The sequence below is a fragment of the Melospiza georgiana genome, chromosome 10 (genome assembly GCF_028018845.1).
Source record: "Melospiza georgiana isolate bMelGeo1 chromosome 10, bMelGeo1.pri, whole genome shotgun sequence".
Taxonomy (NCBI): Eukaryota; Metazoa; Chordata; class Aves; order Passeriformes; family Passerellidae; genus Melospiza; species Melospiza georgiana.
This window is the reverse complement of record NC_080439.1, coordinates 24316673-24339349: the sequence shown is the minus strand read 5'-3', so window position 1 is coordinate 24339349 and position 22677 is coordinate 24316673. Positions and strand designations below refer to the sequence as shown.

General features: G+C 44.3%; 1 protein-coding gene across 5 annotated transcripts in view; it reads left to right on the top strand.

Moving 5' to 3' along the window:
• The window catches only part of YEATS2 (YEATS domain containing 2), a 51302-nt gene extending 29223 nt beyond the window's left edge, over window positions 1-22079 (top strand). For 4 of the 5 annotated variants that reach the window (XM_058030847.1, XM_058030845.1, XM_058030846.1 and 1 more), the window contains 16 exons: window positions 567-825; window positions 1615-1776; window positions 2673-2806; window positions 3134-3289; window positions 3942-4115; window positions 4915-5113; window positions 7672-7803; window positions 8059-8157; window positions 9139-9250; window positions 10365-10438; window positions 11480-11559; window positions 12463-12664; window positions 14650-14876; window positions 15979-16053; window positions 17407-17480; window positions 18546-22079. In XM_058030847.1, the coding sequence (XP_057886830.1) occupies window positions 567-825; window positions 1615-1776; window positions 2673-2806; window positions 3134-3289; window positions 3942-4115; window positions 4915-5113; window positions 7672-7803; window positions 8059-8157; window positions 9139-9250; window positions 10365-10438; window positions 11480-11559; window positions 12463-12664; window positions 14650-14876; window positions 15979-16053; window positions 17407-17480; window positions 18546-18654 (2268 nt within the window). In that variant the 3' untranslated portion in view covers window positions 18655-22079. The remainder of the gene's footprint in view (window positions 1-566; window positions 826-1614; window positions 1777-2672; window positions 2807-3133; window positions 3290-3941; window positions 4116-4914; window positions 5114-7671; window positions 7804-8058; window positions 8158-9138; window positions 9251-10364; window positions 10439-11479; window positions 11560-12462; window positions 12665-14649; window positions 14877-15978; window positions 16054-17406; window positions 17481-18545) is intronic. The other variant, XM_058030844.1, reaches the window with a different exon arrangement.
• Window positions 22080-22677: the final 598 nt, after the last annotated feature.

Genomic DNA, 22677 nt, shown 5'->3' with positions numbered 1-22677 from the left:
GAACTTTTACATTTGCATAAGTAAATACTTTTTTTGCATTTGCAACACATCCTTGTTCTTTTTGCTGCCTTTCTTGCCTGTGTGAGCAGGTATGCAAAAAGTCACGTTCCACTGCGGTTACCATTAACACATAAAATTGAAGCACTTTGTGGGTTCTGCTTTGAGGCTGTAGTTTTCCCAGGGAACCTGTTCCCATGGATGTGTTGAAACAGAATTTCTACATCTCTTTAATTCACCAAGGCAAGCTTTATCTTCAGCTGGAATTAAGCCATTGCTTATAAATCAGAAATAAAGGAATTGCCCTGTGATTTGAATGAACTTAATCTTCAGTGGGTGTGCTGAGATCCTGGCTGGGTTTAACAGTTTATCGTTTTACTTGGGATTGGCCTCTTGCCCATTTAATTTTGTTCTGAGTGAAGAGCTTCTGTTCGTGACCAGGCACGTCCTGAAATGTCTGGAGGTGATGGGAGTGCTGTGCCAGCCAGGTTGCCAGGGTGCTGTGGCCAGCAGGGCCCCATGCCACGCCATCCCATCCCATCCCATCCCTCCATCCCTGTCTGTTGCAGGTTGTTGGTGTCCCCGTTGGTTCCACGCTGCAGTCCACGGTGAAACAAGCAGTGGCCATCAGTGGGGGTCAGATCCTCGTGGCAAAGTCCAGCTCCTCAGTGGCCAAGGCTGTTGGCTCCAAGCAGGTTGTGACTCAAGGTGTAGCCAAAGCCATCGTCAGTGGAGGTGGAGGCACAATTGTGGCTCAGCCCGTGCAGACCATAACCAAGGCACAAGTTTCTTCCACAGGGACTCTGAAAAGTACATCTCAAGGCTCAGGTAGAGTGGTTTTGTACCTTGTTAATGGCTGGTGATGGGTCTGTAATGGTATAATGTATATATAATGGTGTATAATGGTATATAATGTATAATGGTATATAATGGTGTATTCAGCTGCAAATAACTGTGTGTGATTGAAAAACCTGGAAGTGACTAGAGAGCTCTGTAGGAAAATTCAGGCTGAGATTAATAATAAAGAAAATGTTCATTTATTATCTGTAAGGGCGAAGAGGGAGCACAAGTGCTTTAAAACATGCAGTGTTTTGGAAGTGGAGACCAGGTGGGTACTCTGGGGAATGTGCAGGAGACCTTGCAGACTTTCGTAGAGCCAGGTCTCACATTTTGCCCTGGCATTATGGTTCTTTTCCCATGAATCCAGCCAGCCAGAGCGTCCCTGTTTCATCCCCACGTCTTCCCCAGTGCTTACAGGTCCAGGAGCATGGGCAGAGGCCCCCTGTGTGCATGTGCAGAGAGCAGCTGTAGCTGAGCCCAGGCTGGGGCTCTGGGCTGTTGGAAGCTGCTGTGTGGTCCCAGGAGGGCTGCAGACCCCACAGCTGTGCTGCTTTGGCCTGCAGCCACAAGTGGGACTGCACACAGCAAGGTTTTATCCAGACCTATTAACAGTAGTGTCTGTGCATTGCTGGTGGAGTTAATCTGCACTTGGAGCAGCTAAGAAGGGATTACTGAGGGCTGGTTGCATGTCACTGAGTATTTGCATCCTGTGCAGATTTCAGTGCATACTACTTTCTGCAAGCAGCTGGTTTATTCCTTTTTATTCTCTCTTTCTAGTGATGGCTACGCTGCAGTTACCAGCCACCAACCTGGCAAACTTGGCAAACTTACCACCAGGCACCAAGCTGTACCTCACCACCAACAGCAAGAACCCTTCTGGGAAAGGAAAACTGCTGCTGATACCCCAAGGAGCCATACTGAGAGCCACAAATAATGCTAGTTAGTCTTGCAGGGAAATCTAATGAGTTAAATAATGTAATCACTGCATAATTAATATGTTGGGCATCTTTGGTAGAAAGCATCCTGGTGCTGTGGAAATCAGTAATGGGATAGGGTTTCTTTGTCCACAACAACTCATATGTGGTGCTTTTTAGGGCTGAGATCTCACAAGTGGTTTTTTTTCTCAGTGAAACTGCTTTTCATGCTGTGCTCTCAATGCAGAAATGGTTTTTTGGTTAATAGGCCTGTGAATGAACTCCAGGGTAATACCTGCAGCTGGGGCAGTCCAACTTTGATAAGGTCATTGGGAAGATCAGACACTTGTGATGCTTATGACAGAGCCATGAGTATTTTTTTTACCCTTGTTTCCTGATGAGAGATTGCAAAAAGTCACTGTTGGCTGTTCCTTCTGGAGACAGAGCAATATCAAAGTGTCACTGCAGATTTCCACTGCCTGGTATCCATGATCTGCTATTATGTTAACAAAATTGCATTGACAGCCAGTGAAATTAAAATAAGAAACCAGTGAGATTCAGTGTTTCCAGAGCTTTTGCTGCACATCCATAACCTGTAAAAAGTGATGAAAGGATTGTTCTTTTTTTGGACAGCATTTTCATTTTATAGAAAGTTCAAAACAGCCTGAAATGAGCTTTGCTTGTCCACCAGGCCTCCTTATCTCCCCAACAGCTCCTCTTGTTTGTGGCATTGGCTGAGCTGTAAGAGATCACAGCAGCACAGCTGAACTCTTCTTTACTCTATAATGACATTACTTGACTGCAAAACACGTGGCACCAAATGTCTGGCAAAGTCTTTTCAAATTCTTGTATATACAGGGATGCTTTAGCAGCTAGCACTGTCTGATTACCAAAGGGTCAAGGCTTCTCCTCTGGTTACAGATCTTCAGTCTGGTTCTTCTGCAAATAGTGGAGGAGGAGGAGGAGGAGGAGGAGGAGGTGGAACCCAAAGCACAAGCAGTAACTTGTCACAGCACCTCACCTACACATCCTACATCCTGAAGCAGACACCCCAGGTCAGTGGCACAGCTCAGTGGAAGCACATTGGCATTTCAGGGGTGTTTGGTGATGTCCAGGGACTCTGGTGTCTGGATCTTGACTTTTCTCCTGCTCTGCTTCCATCACAAAGTGTTCTGCAGCAAGAAGGCTGCATCCAGCTCTCAGTGCAGGGGCACCCACTGTAGTTAGCAGCGCCTTGTTTCAGAAGATGAAATGTTGTTGTGGCTACATTATAGCCACAAGCTTTTATCTGTTACTCCTGCTTTTATCTGACACTCCTGAATTTCTGTTGACTCATAACTGTGTTTCAAAGTGCTGACCTCCCTGATTCCTTTCTGGAGCAGGGCACCTTTCTGGTTGGGCAGCCTTCACCCCAGGGCTCTGGGAAGCAGCTGACTCCAGCATCAGTTGTTCAGGGCAGTGTGGGAGTTGGAGCATCTTCCACACAAGGACAAGCCCTAAAAGTGATAACTGGACAGAAAACAGCTCTGTTTACACAGGTAACGTGCAGCTGATGTATTTCTCTCTTACTAGTTTTGTCAGATAAAGTACAGGAACCCCAGCCACACATTATTGAGAGCATTTCCTTTCATAGTTGGTTTGATGTGGGGTTTGTACAGTTGTGGTGCTGGCTGTACCATGATGAGGAAAGCCCACAAAGGCCTACTTTCATCAGACTACACATTTCCAGCTTTCTCTTCTCAGGGGGAGTCAGCTTGCAATCTGTGTGAGCTTGGGTTGCTGCTTTGTCAGTGGGCTCTGGCCTTCTTAGTGAAATGGAATTGGAAAAGTGAATAGAGTCAGGTGCAAAAATGTAGTTAAAAATCTTTGGGTTTGGTGCCTCTCAGAGATCCTTCTTTTAAAAAGTACCAAGTAGTCTTTATGAAATTCAGATGCCCTAAGGGTATTTGCAATTGATTCTCCAAAATTCAAGATTGGTAGACATATATTTGCAAAGTCAACACTTACACAGTTGATTGCTGAGGTGATAATTTTGTTCCAGCAAAAGTATTTTGAAAATATTTTCTGATAATATAAAAAGCATTTGTCTTGTTCATTTTGTTGTTGTTATTCTGATTTGATTTGGGTTTTTAAATAATTTAAAACTCTAACTAATATTCTGTTTCCCTTCTGCTGCATTCTTTCTCAAAGGCTACATCCACTGGACAGACATCCCTGGTGAAAATATCAGATGGCTCCATAAAATCAGTGCCTGCCTCATCCCAGCTCTCCAAACCTGGCACCACTGTGCTGAGGGTGTCAGGAGGTGTCATCACCACAGCTGCTGCTCCTGCCGTGGCCCTGCCCTCCAATGGGGTGGCCCAGGTGAGGCACAGCACTGCAGTGTTCTGTAATGCATTCCTGCCATGACAGCCCCAGGAAGGCCTTGCACTGCTTTTCTCCCCTGGAGGTGCTCTCAGCCTGCTGCTGGGGCTGCTGTTCCTGTGCCAGGGCTCTGAGCAGTCTGTGGGTGCTGCTGGGGGCACAGGAGCTGCCCAGGGCTGGCTGCCTGATCTGCTGGGGCTGGCAGTGCCTGCTGGCCCTGGCTGTGTGCAGGGGCTGGCACTGCCCTGCACCCAGGGCAGCTGTGGCACTGCAGCCTGGCAGGGAGCTGCTCTGGCACACACACAGAATATTTGCACTCCTGAAGTGAATGCCCTTGTGAGTGGCTGCAGCCATGGATCCAGGTGATGCAGGCTGTCCACATGAAGGGGAGCTGCATGGAGAGGGGAGGAGGCAGCACAGTGTGGAGTGTGGAGTTCACTCTGAGCCTGTTTATTAGTTGTTATTATTATTATATTATAATAAATAATAATAAATATTATTATTATTTATTACTGTAAGCCCTGATCTGTGCCTCCCAAGTGCCTGTGAGAGCTGATGCCATGCTGCCACAGCCTCCATTCTCCATGCGCCATCATTGTCTGTGGGCTTTTGGCTATGAGCTCTAGAATCTCTTGCTTCCTAACAATTGATAGATAAAAAATTAGGTTTGCTACTTCTCTTATACTGCCTTGTTCTGCTTATTTTTGAATCACCTGTGACATGAAAAGGTATTTGCTATCCCTCTCTGCCTCTTACTGCCTTTTATTTGCTTCTCTCTGCTTCTTATTTGCCTCTGCAGCAAACAGATAATGCAGCTTCCAGTTCATCATCTGCTGGAGCTCCTGCAGCAAAGGCACCTGGGCAGCAGCACCAGATCTGTGTAAGCCAGAGCCAGCCAACTTCATCAGCAGTGAATAAGTCTGTGAGCTCCAGTGTTGTAAGTGTTGCTTCCTTGATGACTGCAGCAACACCTGTGACAGGAAAAGCTACAGTATCAGGTATTAAACTCCCTTCACACCTTTCCCAGAGAAAGTTAGAATCCAGGTGTGAGTTCTGTACATGTCTTCACTGTAAATGGAAGAATTTAGTCACTTGTATCTGTGAGTGTGTGAAAGTCATGCTTTCTAAAACAACTTACTAGCATAACTTTTGGCTTAGCCAAGGAAATCTCTAATAATTCAGCATCTTTTGGGCATTGACTGTATCTGATACAAATACCAGCAGAAGTTGCCCTTTGGTAGTGGAGAGGAATTTAGTTTTCATGCCAGGTTTTCACTAGAAGATGCATTTTGCCTGTCAGGAGCAGAATGTGTCACTATCATACCAGCAGTACTGCAGACTTGATTAGTTTGTGAAAGTGAAACTCCACTGTATGCAGAGAATGAGCAGAATTTGTCTCTGAGGCTTTGCATCTGCTCTTGGGATTGAAAAGGAGAGAGAGATGTTGATGAGAGGGAGCTGGAGCCTTTGAAGTCAAAATTCATTAAGTACAGTGAACGAGGCTGGATCCGGAACATTCACGTTAATAAAAATGAGGTAATAAAAATGGAATGCCCTTGTGTGGAGGGGAGTTCTCCTTATTAGTTTTATTGTATTTCCATCATCTTGCATGTCAGGGAGGGCAGGTCTGAGAGATATGAGTTAAAATTGGAAATTTTTGTTTAGATTAATTTACCTGCTGGCGTGTTCTGTTCACTTGAAGTGGTTTCTTATGAAATGAAATCAGAGTAAAAATACAGAAAAGAGAAAATAAGTGACACTGAGCTCATCTGACAGTGTCTTTTTGAAGCAGCTCTTCCTGTGTCCTCTCTACTCAGACTTAAACTTCTCTTTTCTCATGGGTATATTTTACCCAGAGCTTGAAAATAAACAGCATAGACTGACAGAGTCCTGCAGGAAACAATTCAGTATTTTTCTCTTAGCAAGGAAAGCAGCCAGGTGGGTTTTTGGAGGAAATAAGCCAAACTAAATAGCTTCCAGATTAAAACTCCCATTTACATGTGAGAATGCTGTCTAGATTTTGTTTTGGGGTTTTTTTCTAACCCAAGGCATTGACTTCATTGTGTAAAACTCTTTCTTCAAGAATCTCAGAAGGAGCAGTGGATATAAAACAGTTATTTCAATGTAATAACAAAGGAAATCTCAGAACTGTTCAAATTCTGAACATTTGTGTTTTTAAAGGCAACTTTTTGAGAAGGATTTCAGACTTGTCCTTGATTTGTATCAAGCAGTGTCTCCCACCCACCAGGCTGGTAGTGTTTGTTGAAAAGGTCCCTTTTTAACAGCCTTGCTGTCCTACCCTGCCACATCAGTGTGTCCCACCCAAAGGAATGGGTAGCCCTGGGTGAACCTTCTTGCCTGGAGGTGAAAGGCCAACAGACCAGTGCTGGGCATCCTTAAAAACCAAGAAAAATCCAAGACATCTTCACCAGAACTTGCATGTTTAGTACTTGGAAGGCAGCTGTGTTTCACTATTGCTACTACTAATAATAATGTCAACACAAATCATAGTTTTAAAAGTGTCATGGTGAAATTAAGAAGTTTATTGTTGTCAATGTTTTAAAATAGAAGCCTGTTAAATGTCCACAGTCTGAAGAAAACTTAGCTACAGATTGAATCCAATTACATGGAAAATAGCCAGCTTGCCAGTAGAAAGGATGGACGTAGGCCCAAAGCACAGTGTTAGAGTGCTGGCTGTGGTGCCTTGGGGTATTATCACAAGGAGATGCCATCTTGTGGAGGAGAGAGCTGGCAGACAGGTGATGAGCCCTCCTCCCCCGTGGGACTGTGGCACAGCTTTGAGTTGGGCTGATTTCTCCTGAAGTTACTGAGTGCTGCCATTGATAATGCTGTTAATGTCAGAATGTTCTGCTTGTTCCTTTGGCCTTGACTGAAATCAGGGATTTGGTTCAGTCTCCAGTTTAATGTCCTTCCCAGCCTGATTCTCCATCCCTGTGGGTGTGTTCAGTGCATGTTGCACAGAGAACCACAACACTCAGTCCAGGAGTGTCCTTTGTCACACCTTTGCACAGCAGCCTTGGGCTTGTCCCATAGTTGGAGCAGGGTTGGTTGTGCCCTCCTGAGTGCAGTGGATGCTGCTGAGCTGGGCTGCAGAGGTGTGAGTGGCACTGGGTCACCTCCTGAGAGCAGCTGTGTGACAACAACAGAGCTGGACTTCGCTGCCTTAGCACAGCCTTCAGCACAGGGGCTGGTCTTGACTGGAGTGTTTTACTCTGCTGAGCCTGCTTCACTTGAAAGGTTTCTCACATCAACTTTTGCTGAAGATTCCTTAGGTAATGAGGAGATTTGCTGTACAACTCTCAGAGTGCTGTGCAGCATGTAAGAGTGTGCACACTGCTGTGCAGCACCACGGCATCTGAGCCATCCTTGTGTCAGTGCAAACTCGTCCTGACAGCTCAGCCAACTGTGGCTTGTTAAGAGGGTGGCACTGCTAGGTTACATGCCATCCTGCTTCAAGCAGAAAGGAACAGAAGTAGCTGGAGATAAACTAACTGGTGTGTTTTATTTAACATTTTGTCTTCCCTTCTTCTTGCAGGGTTGCTAAAAATCCACTCAAATCAGTCTAGTCCACAGCAGGCTGTTCTGACAGTTCCCAGCCAGCTTAAACAGCTCGGTGTAAACACAGCTTCTGGAGGTGTTCAGACAATACTCATGCCTATGAACAAAGGTAAAGGGCAGAGGAGGATGACAGATGGTGTTTGAAAATCTCCTTTGACATAGGGTAGCACTTGGTCACTGTTGGCATACGTGGTCCATGGAAGTAGAGATAGAAGAAATTGTAGCAAGGAGTTCACCCCTAAACTTTGTGCTGCAAAAGGAGTGTGTTGCTTCTGAAAATGTTAATTTGTCAAAGTGTATGAATTTTGATTTTTTTCTTCTTTGTTGCCTCCCTCCCCTTTTGTTTCTTTCTGTTCATCTCCAGTGCTGCAGTCACTTTCTGCCAGCAAAGTTGCAGCAGTTTCAGCAGTCACAGCAGCAAGTACAGTTGTCCCAAGTCCCTCCACGGCATCCATTGCCAAAGGTAAAAAGGGATTTCTTAGTAAGACAAGTAGTAAAAAAAAGCTGGTGCTGCTTTATGCAAGTGGCCTGACTATTAGACTCCATGACTCTGGTTCCTTTATTTCCATTATTAATAGAGTTTGAATCAAATTAAAATGACACCTGGGGACTAGGAATTTAACAGTGACTTCCCCCTCAACAAATCCCCCAGCAGAGATGAGTATGGAGAAAAATGAGAACATTCTAGAAAGCTACAAGGAGTACCCTAAACACTCCTTGTTTGAGTCCATATTGGCAGAGCTGCATGGAGCAGCAGGTGTGCAGCCCCAGATGCTGCTGTTCTCAGCCAGGTGCACTGAGGTTGATTTCCAGCAGCACTAGATGCAGACAGCGCGTGTGCCTGTGCTCACAGTGGGGAAGGACAATCACACAATCCTTCCCAGAATAAAGCATGGGGCAGAGTTGACACACTTGAAGTCCAGTCCTGGCACAGCTGTCATGTCTCTCTCCATCCCAGCTGCCTGACCAGACTGCCTGGTGTTTTGGATTTGGCACATCTCTCACTGCTTCTGTCTCACCAGAGTTTGTCCCAGACATGGGAAAGTTCACATGTCAGAATCAGTGGTGTCTTCAAAAAAGTTGTCGCTTTGAAATGTCACTTCTTGTTAAAACTTGGTATCTTTCTATCCAGCTCTTTGTTTGCAGGTTGACCAGGCAGTTCAGTTTAGATCAGGCAGTCATATGCAAAAGAGCAGCAATTAATTATGTAGGTTTTCTGACAAGGGTGAGATGTGAGCATGTGGAGATTTTGGGGGGGAACATGTTCTGGTAGGTCTCTTTCAGCAAAACTGAAAGTCAGATTGATTTGTTCATGCTTAGCAATGAGAATGCAAACAATAAATGAAGGGATGTTATGTAAGACCTTTAGTCTCACAAGGCTGTCTGGTACTTTTATCAAGCTGGCTGTACTTTTTGTCTTAAAATGTGTTCTGTTTCTTTGAAGTTAAGATGGAGCCTGATTCAACAGGACAAAACTGCAGTTCTGTGGGTACCCAAGAAGGCCAAGCAGCAGTTAAAACAGAAGAGAGCTCTGAACTTGGGAATTATGTTATCAAGTAATTGTTCATTTCTCTATAAGGATTTCTGATCTTTGAAGTGCTGGGGGAATGGAGATGGTTCTAGAGATGTGTGCAGTAGTGCTACTTTGACCTAGAAATACATTATAAAATCTGTCCCATACACTGCTGTATCTGTACTTAATCCTGTTGGGTGGCATTTGTTTCAGACAGTGTTGCAATGTTTTATTTGTGAATGGATTTGTGTGCATGGTTCATGAAAGGGAAAAAATTATTTGAAGATTTGCAGTTGTTTGGGGCTTTGTTAAAATCACAAGCTGCTAAAAACCCTTCATCATCCTCTGCTTGTATAAGTCCCCTTGCCATTGTGTGTCCTTAGTGAGGTCACACTGCCCAGTGAAATGCAGCTCTGAAAAGGGACATCTGGAATATGTAGAGCTGTCCACCTTCTGGACCCCCAAGTCTTAAGTTCTTATACTTGTGTAATTGCTTAGTATGAAGGATGCTTTGCTTCAGAATTAGAATTAAATAATAATGAGTGTTTGATCACTGGATGCTGTGAAATCCAGTGCCTTGTTTGTGATGCTTTTGTAAGTACCTGTTAGTGTTTTTACACCAGAACTCAGACTGCAGAATTTTCTCTGCATATTCCTTGCAATGTTTTGTAAAGTTTTGTTATCTCAGTGTATCCCTGCAGACACTGCCCTGGTGGAGACTGTGTGTAAGAGAGAGGAATGAATCTTCAGTCACTACACACTGAAAATTATTAGTTATAACTATTGGAAAATACAGTTCCTGCCAGTTTAATTATGGCTGGTTAGGTCGAGTCCCATGAATACAAAGTTTCCCATGTTTCCTATGGGGACAGCTGCACTAGTTACCCCTCAAAGTAACCTTGCAGCTTGGGAGATAACCAGGGATTTTCTCCAAGCCTGTCTTGAGTTTCTTCAGCCTGACAAATGCAGCTTCAGATGTGGGCACTTCAGCAAGAGGAAGGGCTGTTTGAAATACCTTCTCTGGTTTGGGGGTAACAGTTTATCCTCACATTGCTATTTTTGATGCCCTGGGGCTAAAGATTTTAAGCCATGCAGTGATTTTGAAACCTTTTGCTTCCAACAGCAATCTTCACTGTGATTCTTTTTGTCCCTTGCAGCATAGAATATTTGGAGAACGTCCAGCAGCTTTTAACAGCAATAGTGAAGAAGGTTCCTTTAATTGCTGAAAAAAGTAAGCAGTAAATGAAAAGGCTTTGCTCTGTATTGTCAGTGTATCAACAGAATGCCTTGCATACTCTGTAGCCACAGAAGTTATTAAAAAGTGGAATGAAATGAAGCCCTTCTCCTAGAGAGTTCACCCCAGGGGTTATTCTGAAGATGCTTAGAATTAGGTTCTTCCAGTAAAGTCAAATATGTTATTAGCAGTTAAAATCTTTCATCTGTTTTTTTGTTTTTTTGGGTTTTTTTTATTAGAAATAGATTGTATTTCTTCACATAATAGTTGCAAGTAGGTCTTCTTTTTCCTGGTTTATCCTTAATGGATTTGCTTTTCTTTTTTCTTTTTTTAAATTTAAAGCTAGAGCTTCGTCAAGCTGGCAAGTACAGTAACATAGCTCAACACAGAAATGTGTTTGTTATTGGGGTTTTTGCTTTCTTTTTTAAACATGAGGGAATCATTTGCAGAGAAACATGTTAGTCTCTTGTGGTACTTTATTATTTCATTCCTCTTACTCACGTACATACCTGAAAATGTATCAGCTTTCCCTGGTAACTGATGCACTTTGAAGGAGTGGTCCTGCACTCTGGGTAGAGCAGAGCCTCTCAAGCAGAGGCAGGAAAGAAGGAGTGAGAGGCACAGGAAAGCTTTCATCACATACAGCTCTTGTGCTTTTGTCAGGAAATCATCTCACTGTTGTTGCATTTTCATGTTATTATTTGTTTGGAAAAAAAATCCAGTTTTCCAAAAGAAAAGGCAGTAGTAAGGCAGACTTGCAGGTCTACATAATAGAGTTGGGAGGGGAAAAGAGGCTTAAAAGAGCCCATAGCTACAGGTTGTGTGTGTATGACAGGAGGGAGGCTGGTTTTGCATTCAGAAATCAGTGTCAGTGCCTCTTGGAGAGAGCACAGCATTTGTAAGAGTTGGTTGCAGTCATTGATCCTGTGACATGAAATACATTTCCCTCCTCCTCTGTGATAAATCACATCAAGCCCAGAATGCATCTTACTTCCCTTACTGAAAATTTAATGGGGTTTTTATTTTGTGTTTTTGTAGGTGAGGATGTAAGCTCTTTTTGTGCCAGTTCAGTGGAACAGTATTACAGCTGGAACATTGGGAAGAGGAGGGCAGCTGAGGTAATTCTCTCCTCCAGTGTTTTATAAGCAGTTACTAGGAAAGAAGGATTTCTGAATTGTGGAACTTTCCTTGTTGTTTTCTGATTTGTTTTCTGAATAAATGTTATTTTAAATGGCGGCATTCTTTACTGCAAGGTGCACTGACTTGTGTTCAGACAGTGATCCAGTTTATTGTTCACAGGCTTTCTCAAGCAGAAAGGATGCTAAAGGTCATTTTTCAGTTTATTTATAGTAAGATGGTTTTTGAAGCATTTTAAAGCTATAAATTTTGTCAGACTGGTAGTACTTTATCCTCATCTCTCCTCTGTGGCATGTTACAGTCAAGGGAATTTTCCCCAAGATACTTTATCTATCTTCTTATGGGATTGTGTCTGCTTTCTGTAGGATAAGAATTGAGGGGTCTGATATAAGCAGTACTAGTGCTGAAATAGATTGTCAGCTCACCAAAGATAGATATTTCAGTTAACCTGGACCTTTTGTATTGTGGTTTCACTCTTTTTCTTCATAACTTTGCCATCTTGCTGTGGAGTGTTACAGGGAAGATGTTAACACTGAATTAGATCCTCTGCTGTTGCCAGGTTAAATGATCAAAGAGTTTAACCAAGTTTTAAGGACATATTTCGCTCTAGTGGATTCTTGCACCATGCCATCTTTGTTGTTACCTGGGAGATGAAATATTTCAAGTCAAGACAGATGTGATTAGGCCTCTGTAAATGTGTGTCCCTTATCTTGGGATTTTCTTTGGATGATAAAGTTTAAATGACCTGTCAGAAGTTGCTCTGACTCCTGAGAAGATCATGTTCCTTTTCTGTTTGCCTTGCAAGCTGGATTATGGCTCTGGGCTGTAAGCTAACCATAAATGTTGTAGCCAGTTTGATGAGCTTTCTCTTTGGTTGCTCACAGTGGCAACGAGCAATGACAGTGAGAAAGATCCTGCAGGAAATCGTGGAGAAGCACCCCAGGTTTCACAGTATCAGCCCGCTGAAAACCAAGCACGTGGTGCAGTGGTGCCGGTGCCATGGCTACACTCCCCCTGACCCCGAGACCCTGCGCAGCGACGAGGACTCCATCGAGGACGTGCTGACACAGATAGACAGTGAGCCAGGTGAGTGAGGAGGCACAGGGAGCTCCTTTCTGCCAGACACTGCTCATGGAATGCCTGTGCACTGTGGGATCTCAGCACCTCAGGACTGATGTGCAGAGTGACCGAGACCACCCTTGGGGGGCTCGGAGGTCCTGGAATGTTGCCAGAAGTGTCTGGTGGCTGGACTTTGATCCTGCACGGGACACAACACCTGTGTGAGGATGGGAGGATTTCACTGGGGTAAATGGTGAGGGGATAAGTTAATTAGAGTGTGAAACACAGGGTTTAGGATTTCTGTACAGGGGGGTCTAAAGAAGTAAGATGGAGGAATTGGGGCGTGTCCTGTCCTTCTTCTTCTTGGCCTCCATCTTCTGTGGTGATGCTGGCACTTTGGGATTGGTTATTACTAAAGGTGCACTGGTCAATAAGGGTAAAAGGCATTGGGGGAAATAGATAAATATTGTATACGTAATTTTGAGTATAAAGATAGGTGACCACCCCGGGGGCTCTCAGTGTGCCCATGGCTGGCTGCTGTGCAGACCTCTGTCAGGCCAAGAGAAAATCTTTTAGATAAACAACTAATAAACACCGAGACCGAGAAAAGATCTGAAGCCTCTTCTCGTCCTTTGGAGCGCGGGCTGCCCAAGGCCACCCCGGGCCTTCCCGGGTCATTAAAACAGCTGAGAAACCAACAGTGCACAAGCACATCTGGAGAAGGATATTCCTGCTTTCCTTATTTTCACTGAATTCACTCTGGAATAACTCAACTTGGAGGTGGTAAGGGCAGGCCTGCAAGAGGGGCTGTCCCTTGTCCCTGTCAGTCCTGATGTTTTTCTGGGGCTTCTCTTGGTTTTTATTGTGCTTTGGGGCTCTTGGAGGCTCAGTGTAGATGAATCTCATGAAAGATGATCCCGGTTGCACAATGTAATCCTTTATAAGTGGATACACAAAGTAGGCACAGGGAGTAATGACATTTCTGTCCTTGGGTATGCTTAGCCTCTGTTAAGACTTATCATGCAAACAATGTGAATGGATTCAGGTACAGAACAAAAAAAAAACAAAGCTGGCAGTGGCATTGTGGAGCTCAGTGGGGGTTAATTTACCTCCAAAAGTGAGGTGAATTGGCTGGTGTGAAGCTTCAGGCCTTGTGTTACAGCTGCTGCATTATTCCATTAGCATAACTCTAGGATCCCTCAGTTCATTTCAGTATGTTTTAAAATCACGTTTTTAATTTCATCCATTCTTCACAGTTGAGCTCCCTTGTTTCACCTTTAGATAATGCCTTTCCAAAAGCTGGATGGTTTTCTGTTGTGATCATACAGGGATTTAAGGTATTTCACAGAGGTGTATGGAATTGATGACATGTTGTAAAGTCTGGCCCTGCGTTGCAGTTGTTGAAGGTGAAAGGAAGCCTACATCCACCTTATAATATTTATGTCTAAATCACTGTATTTGTGTTTGTCTTTGAAGAGTAGAATCTGTTCACTGCATTGCTTTGCACTGAAGATTTGACTGGCTTGTGTCAGTCATGCAGAGAAGAGGTTCCCTTTTGCCATTCCACTGTGAACCTGTCTTGGATTTTTTTCTTAAGAAGCATGATAATGCTCATCACAGTGTAAAAGATGATTTAGCACTGCATGGTGCCTACATGTAAAGGCTCCACTTCTCTAAGCAAGTTGAAGAGCATCAGAATGATTTGCCAGTTGCCAAAAAGCTTAAAAAGCTTCTGTGAGAATGTTCAGAGACTGACATGAGCCTGGTTTTGTATGAAATGCAGCCTTCTTGATTGGTGTAGGAGCAGATGTGGGAGAGAACCATGAGTGTCATGAGGATATAATTAGAAGGCTCTCAATGACTGTTTGCGTTTCTGTTCATCTTTATATTTGGTAGGCACTACAAAAATAACTTGCAATTACCTTAATTTCTTACCATATTTTGAGTGTGCATCTGTTTATAAACAGCTTTCTATAACCTATCATGTGTTTAATTGATTGCTTCTATTTCAGAGTGCCCTTCATCTTACAGCAGTGGCGAGGAGCTGTGCCGAAAACTGGAGGAGCTACAGCAATTTCTGAAACAAGAGCCAGAACATGAAGAGGAAGTAGATATTCTCAACTTCAGTGAGCCATTAAAAATAAACATTAAGAAAGAACAGGAGGAGAAACAAGAAGAGATGAAGTTCTACATGGCTTCCTTGCCTGCATCAGAGTTTGTGAGGGACACTGCTGAGAAGGTAATAAGTGAATCATAAAGCTGATTAGAGCTGTTGTTAAGCTAGTTGTGCTCTTACATTTATTTAGTTGCATTTCTTTCATCTGTATAGGCTTCAGGACTTTTAAATGAAAATTTTTATACATGCCCAGGAAAAATTGGACCTTCTGACTCAAGGCACACAGCTGCCAGTTCTGGCAGGGGAAAGGAAGAATGCCAGCTGGGAGCTCACTTCAGAGTAGCTGTTTTGCAGGGCTTAGTACAGAAAAATCATCTTGAAAGGCTAAAAGCAAGGATAAATGAGGGATGAGGAGCATTAGCACTGAATTCTTCCTGACCCATCATGCAAAAGATGTGGACTTGTTGCTTGGACCAATGCTGTGTAATAGCAGTTCCTGAAAGAGATTGTAATAAAACTCAACAAATTTCTCTGCTGCCCAGATCCCTTCCTCCTGTTCAGTTCAGGGCAGGAGAGAGGGAGATTTTCTGTCATGGCAGCAGGTGAGAGAGAAGAGACTGGCCTGACTTGTAGGAAAGTGTTTTTTGTTGTACCACAGCAGCAGGAAAGATTTGGAGAAAGAAAGAATCCCTGTCCCCACCTCAGCTGCTGTACCAAGGCACAAAACCTTGGTTCTGCAGTGTCTGGTCTCTTGCCTCAGAGGTGACAAAGGCCTGGGCACAGTGAGAATGGAAGTGAGGGATGAAACACTTTTGGTGTGGAACTCCTGTGCCAGAAGAACTGTTTGAAGTGGTTTCAGTGCCCATAGCTGGGTGCAGAAAGATGATGAGTAGATGGATTGAAGATGTGTACAGTTTTAAAATGGAGCTTCCATTCTCAGCTCACAGATACCCGGTGCAGTCTGGGTTTTGTGTGGACTTTCTGAAACAAAAACTAAAACATGCTTTTGTTTCTCCTGACTTTTAGAGGCTATTCTACAGGCTGTATTAATTTTACCCAGATTTTTTTTAAATTAAGCTGCTTGACAGCTCTGTATGTCTACTGACTTCTCTTTTAACTACCCTTTGTTATAGGGGTTTTTTTCTGTTAATCTCATCTAATTCTAGTACAATGTGCATTGTGTTTTTTGATATACTCATTCTTTTTTCTCTCTTGTATTTTACAGATAGGGATTTCTTTTCAACCTGCTGAGGTACAAAAGAATGTTTATGCATCTGTGATAGAAGATATGATTTTAAAGGTAAGAAATTACTTCATAGGAAGGGCTTGTCTGTAATTGTATTAATTCAGCAATTAGAAAGAAAGATGGAATATCTTTATTAATGTTCATTTATCAAATCAAAGTCTGTCTTTCTGCATGAATAGATAGATACAGAACTGCCCAAAGAGGGTTATACACTTTTGTGGGGGTTTTCAGTTTTCTAACTGATCTGTTGGCTTGGACACAGAATAGTGATTTGCAGATTCTCACCACAACAAAGATACTGACTCATTCTGTGATTTTGAAAGTACCCTTTGCTTTGTCCTTCCCTTCAGAACTAGGAGGGATCTTTCAGATTGTGTAAGACTTGGCTGTTTTATACAAGGTTAGCTATATTTTCCTGAATACTCCTCAGTTACTTTGCCCAGGTTGTCTCTGCTGGGAGACTGCTGGATTCTTGTGGAGAGTAACAGTTCTGCCATGTGTGAGAAACCATTTATCCATCATAATCACTTCTGGAAAAACAGAGAAATGGTTTTGCTCTAAAATTTGAACAGCAGGGATCTGAGTTCTTAGGTTTGGGCTGAAGGCTAATTCAGATTATTTCTAGCAGCACTCTGCTGTATTTTATGCCAAAGATGATTTTTGGGGTTGTTTATACAAACTGCAGCATATCAGAAGATGAGTTTTACAAAATCTATTTGATTCCAGGTGGCACATGCACTAATGTGCATGCCTGTGCTGTCTCCCTGTTACTCCACAGTACATCCATTTATAGACACAGATTGTAGCCATCAGGTTGCTCCATTATAACTGTAGAGTTATGCCAGCTTTCCTCACTGAATGTTGCAGAAATCTCTCCTCTGGTCTTGAATACAGCACAGAAAGCCAAGAGCCTTAATTAGCTTTTGACTGAAGCTTGGTTAAGCCAAGTGTTGGGCATATGGCTGCCCAGGCTGGGAGGTTCCTGTGAGGGTGTTCTGACAGAAGCCTGGTGACCACAGGAGAGGTACTGGCTCCCAGGAGAATATCTGCAGTCTGCCATGCACAAAACCAGCTTGGTGTGTGAAGGGGGGGTCCTGAAATGCTCTTGGAAGTTCAGGCTCTGGAATGCTGGATCCACCCTGCTGGGCACGTACAGCTCTGCAGGTCTGGAGGGACAGCAGGCTGGGCAGTTGCAGCCTGAGCTCTGCGCACCTCTGGCTCTCATTCTGTTCAATAAACTCAGGTCTTAAGTAATAAAACTCACTTGGGTGTCTTGAACTGCCTGTGCCGATCATTTGAGGATTGAAGCCAGCCAAAATTTCTGCTGCTTCTACCCTGATAGTTGAGCATTAGCAAGTTCCTTTGCTCTTTTTGTCACGGTGCCTCTGTTGCTGTCCCTTGTCCCAGGCTACGGAGCAGCTGATGAGCGATATCCTGCGGCAGGCGCTCGCGGTGGCGTACCAGACAGCTCCTCACAACAGGTACAGCACGGGCTGCTTTGGCACTGCCCACGCCAGAACTGAGGGAGGAATGGCTTTGGGGATTCAGTCAGCCTCTGTGTGCCTCAGACCACCAGACTGAGGGAGTTTATGGACTGTGCTCTGAGAAGAACCAAGCCTTAAGAGGGGTTTGTCATTCCGTGGCTCCCTAGTGGGAAGGGATGGGAACATAAACATTGAAAACCAGGGCAGGGTTCTCTGCTGTTGCCATGCCTCAGAGGCAGATGAGCAGTTTCTGCACAGCCACACTGCAAGGACCTGCTCACTCTTGTCCATCTCAGGCTGCTGTGTAGACAGCTTAGCCATGGCCTGCCAGAACTTAACCTAAATAATCTCTGTTTTACTGATGCACACTTTTCTGCCTCAGATGCTGAGTAATTTTTATAGCATCATAAAATTATTTGGATTGGAAAGGCCTATAAAGATCATTGTGTTCCACCCCCTGCCATGTGCAGGGACACCTTCCACTATCTCAGGTTGCTCCAGGCCCCATCCAGCCTGGCCTTGGACACTTGCAGGGATGGGGCAGCCACAGCTTCTCTGGGCAACCTGTCCAGTGCCTCACCACCCTCAACAGTAAAGAAATTTTTTTAGTATCTATTGATTAGGCCACATTTTGATTTCTGTTCAGCAGCATTATTTGAGTTTCTAAAATCAATTTTTTAAATTGATTTTTAAAAACCCAAATACTATGAGAAAACGCTCAGTTTAATTATTCACTTGTATGCAGTATATAAATATTTACCTAATATATTAAAAAGTATGTATACATGCTATATGTAGAAGTACATACACAAATATTAGTCTATAGAAGTTCAAGAATTCATGCTTTAGTACTTAATTTTCCTGTCCCAGTGCCCAAGAGATTTTCCCCCAGTCATTTGAGTAGCTTTTTTTTGTGCTGTGATATTTTAATGCTTTCCCTGCATTGCTCTAACACCTGCTCTTATATCCTTTTTTTGCTTTGATTGTTATTTTTGACTTGCTGCTTTATGGACATGTGGTTTTTTGTGTATTATAATAGCATCTCTGATGCATTCCCTGCAGGACTCCAAGAGAGATCACAGTGATGAATATTCACAAAGCCATCTGTAATATTCCCTTTCTTGACTTCCTCACAAACAAACATATGAAGATACTAAATGAGGAGCAATGAAATAGAGCAGAGAAGGTGCTACAGGAAAGGTGGATTTATGACTGAAGTTGGGCTGACAAATCCAGTATTTCTGTAGGACACTATTACATTTATAACATTGGGCTACTAGATTGTTACCTCCAATTAAAGATGCACCTTAATGCAACAAAATGATGCTCTGTTCCAAATCAAGTTGTTAAATGTCAGTGTTTACTTGGTAAGTGTATGTTCAGTGGATGAACAAACATTGTCAGTTTGCATCGAGTTGCTAGCTGTGAGAGACTCCACAGGCCTGGTCCCTCTGAGACAGCTCTGCTGGTGAGACTGAACTGGTTTTTAAGATGAGAAATTATGGGTTTTTTTAGTGCAGTCTACATACAAGTGGTTTCCCCATGCAGCAAGCAGGGCACTTGCTTTGGCACTGTGACTGTGGGAAAAGGCAGAGGCAGCAGCGTGAGGTGGGCCGTTGGAGTGGATGGGTGGATTAGGTGTGCATTTGGGGAGCAGAAGGCTGATGGCAGCAGCACATCTGGCCCTTCTTGCCTGAGCCCTGAGCGTGATGGATGTGACTGAACACAGCTGGGAAGGTTTGTCAGCAGCTGACTCAGCTAAGTGTCACCTAACCCAATTCCTTGCCTCTCTGGAGGAGGTGTCAGGTGCCACCTTTCTTAGTCACCTTGGGAAGGGTAGACTGGCAGATCCTCAAGCAAGATGAACAAACCACCATCAGGCTTGGAAAGATTTGACTGACCACTGGTCCTGCGTGGGAATGGAGAGGAACAGAGATGATATTCAGAGTTTGGGCTGCCTGAAACGCTTCACTTGCCCAGCAAGTGCCTCCCCAGGCTGCCAGAAGGTTTGAAGAGTGCTGGAGGGTAGATGAGCAGCAGTGTTGGACAAGTCTTAATGTTCACCAGGTATCGGCCTGCACCGTGAAGTGCTGTGGGAGCAGCACTGCTTTGGCCTGAGTTCTGTTTGACATGGAGAGGCCTGGTGGGATTGAAAAGTCAAAGATTTGCTGCCTGTGGGGAGATGCTCTGATGGCTTGACTGCAGGAAGAAGTTCTGCTATCAACCCCAGCACTTACCTGTCTCAGGAACACCACTGGTGAGGGAGATATGTCTGCAGCCTGGCTATCAACAGCTTGCTGAAGAAAGCTTCGTTGACAACATCCTGACCACCCCACATCCAGCACCCCTTTGTCCTGCCCCGTGGGTGCTTGCTGGTAGTGTGAACAAGCCATTGTGAAGTTGGTGGGACTCCTGTGGGACTGTGATGCTTTCAGCATGCTTGTTTTGTCTGGCAGTGCTGTCATGGGTGGAGCATGGGCCAAACAGCCAGAACCTCCAGTGCGCTGATCTCAGCTGGGTCTCTGATCTGCTGCATGGCCTTTGATTTAATCACTCTGTGCCTCAGTTTCCCCATCTCTGAGCATGGGGAGCAGGATACCTACCTCACAGGGGTGTACTGAGGCCTCGCTCTCGTTGGTGCCGTGCTTTGACAATACAAAGCCTTTTATAAACATTCAACCAACAGTTATCTTTCTTGGCCTGGGGTAGGAGCAGAATGTTATCTTTTGGTGCTTTTTTGGGGCTAGAACACAGGCAATGGTAACTGAGAAATGCTTCAGTTAGAGGTTTCAGACTTGGAAGGAGACTAGTATAAGTTTGATGCAGTGGTTAAACTGAAGGAAGCACTTTGTACCTCAGATGGGATGCCACCTGTCTTCTCCACCTTAAATGAAACCAGGGTCTGCAGGAAAGCCCCTCTCAGTTCATCACAGCTGACAGGGAGCTGCAATTCTGTTGAATAAAAGAGAGGCAGAACCTGACCCCTGAATCTAGGAAATGGGACCAATGGATGAAATCCAAATAGCATTTAGAGAAGGACTTAAATGCCCCCTAGGAAGGACGTTACAGATGCTCTGGATTCAAAAGCTAATCCTGGCTTGCTCGGGTGAAATGAGTGCAGGATTGCCTGTGAAAGGAAAGGGCACAGCTTAGCCCTGACATCACTTTATCAGTGCAGGTCAGTGTGATGGAGTTGAGCAGCAGTGATTATGTTCCAGCTCAGTGTGAAGTTGGGAGGAATCCAGGGAGCTGGGGAACTGCAGGCCCCTGCTTTGTAGACTGTAGTGACCGTGGGGTCTGTACTGCTTTCAGGTGACCCTGTACACTCATGAAAGAAAAGGGCATTTTCAGAATCCCTGTCACTGTCACGACAGCCTGCAGGTCCTGTGGCAACAGCCTTGTGGGCAAACTCAGTCGTGCTGTGATCTGCAATGACCTCGAGTACCGTGTGCAGGTTTGGGTGCCACAATATAAAAAAGACATTCAGCTATTGGAGAGCACCCAAAGGAGGGCCACAGGGATGGGGAAGCTGTGGGAGGAGTGGCTGAGGTCACTTGGTCTGTTCAGCCCCAGGAGACTGAGCAGAGACCTCAGTGTGCTCTGCAGCATCCTCCCGAGGGGCAGGTACCTGTCTCCTCACTCACTAAGGACAGGACCCACGGGAGTGGCATGAAGCTGAGTTAGAGGAGGTTTGGGTTGAATATCAGGAAAAGGTTCTTCACCCAGAGGGTGGCTGGGTACTGAACAGGCTCCCCAGGCAGTGGGCACAGCACCAAAGCTGTCTGAGTTCCAGAAGCGTTTGGACAATGCTCTCAGACACTGGGGTGACCTGTGCAGGGCCAGGAGTTGGACTCAGTGATCCTTGGGGTCCCTTCCAACTCAGCCTGTTCTGTGATTCTGTGCACATGCATTTCCAGCCCCTGCCTCTTGCAGGCTTTGTTTCTGGGATTCTGAGAACACCCAGAGCAGCTTTTGAGGATGCAGGAGCTCATCTTTGGGCATCTGTTTGCAAACTGTGGCTTCTTTGCCTGTGTCCTGCTTTTCTGTGAGGAATGGAGTTTCAGAAAAAGTCCTGAACCTGGCCCTCAAGCAGGCAGGTACAGAACCTCTTGTTCTTAATGGGGTTCTTGTAGAGGAGATCTATTGCTACATTTCTGAGCAACCACAGGTTATTCTCCTAGGAGATGCTATATTATTAGTATATAAAGTTTGCTGAAGAAAAATAAACTGTTAAAAGCAGATAGAAAATGACACATTTGTTTAGTTCTTCAGATGTAGGACATGTTTGCAACGAGTTCTTTGCATTTTGAATAGTGGTGGGAGAAAGATTGTTGGTGAGAAGTTCCTGTGGGAATTGCTTGGAGATAAGATAGAGGTTGTGGAATTTCACACATCCCTTCAGGTATTTGTGGAATGCTACAGGTGCAGTGTGTTGAAATGTTACAGTATATTTCTCTGGCTTTCTGAAGAGTTAAAGATCTCTTTACAAATATTGCCCCTATTTGTAATGCTGAGTGTTTAAATCCTTCATGTTATCTGTATTATACTGTATAATTGTGTAATATACGTATGTTTACAATAAATTCTTTTATTAGCTGTGCTAGGATTGCCTTGACTGTCACCTGTCACTCAGAGTTTCTCCAGATCCACAGATATTTTTGTACTCTGTGTATTCAGAATGTCATAGTTCTGGATTCTTATCCAGAGGAATTGATCTGAAGGAAAAGGTAATTTTTCCCTTTTCTAGTTATTTTAAAAAGCAACTGGTTTTGGAAGCTGAGGGAGCAGAAGCCAGGAGCTGAGCTCCTCCGAGTTTTCCTCTTCCAGAGGAGCCTGCTTAAATAGCAAATCATTGGTTTGTGTGGAAGACTTTTGAAAAGTAACATGGGTTGAGGTTGGTCCAGCTGCCAGATGCCCACCCAGCCGCTCTCACTCCCCTTCAGAACTCAGGAGAACGTAACATGTCTTACATGGGTCAGGATAATGTACCACAGAATCATTCCGTTTGGAGAACACCTCTGAGGTCACCCAGTCCAACAGTGGCTGCCAAGCCCACCATTAACCATGTCCTCACAGCTATGAGGCTTTTAAATGCCACCACCGATGGGGATGCCTCCACTGCCTTGGGCAGATCAACGAAGTCCTTAGATAAAAACAGAGACATCATGTACTGGTTGCTGCCATCGGCAAAACA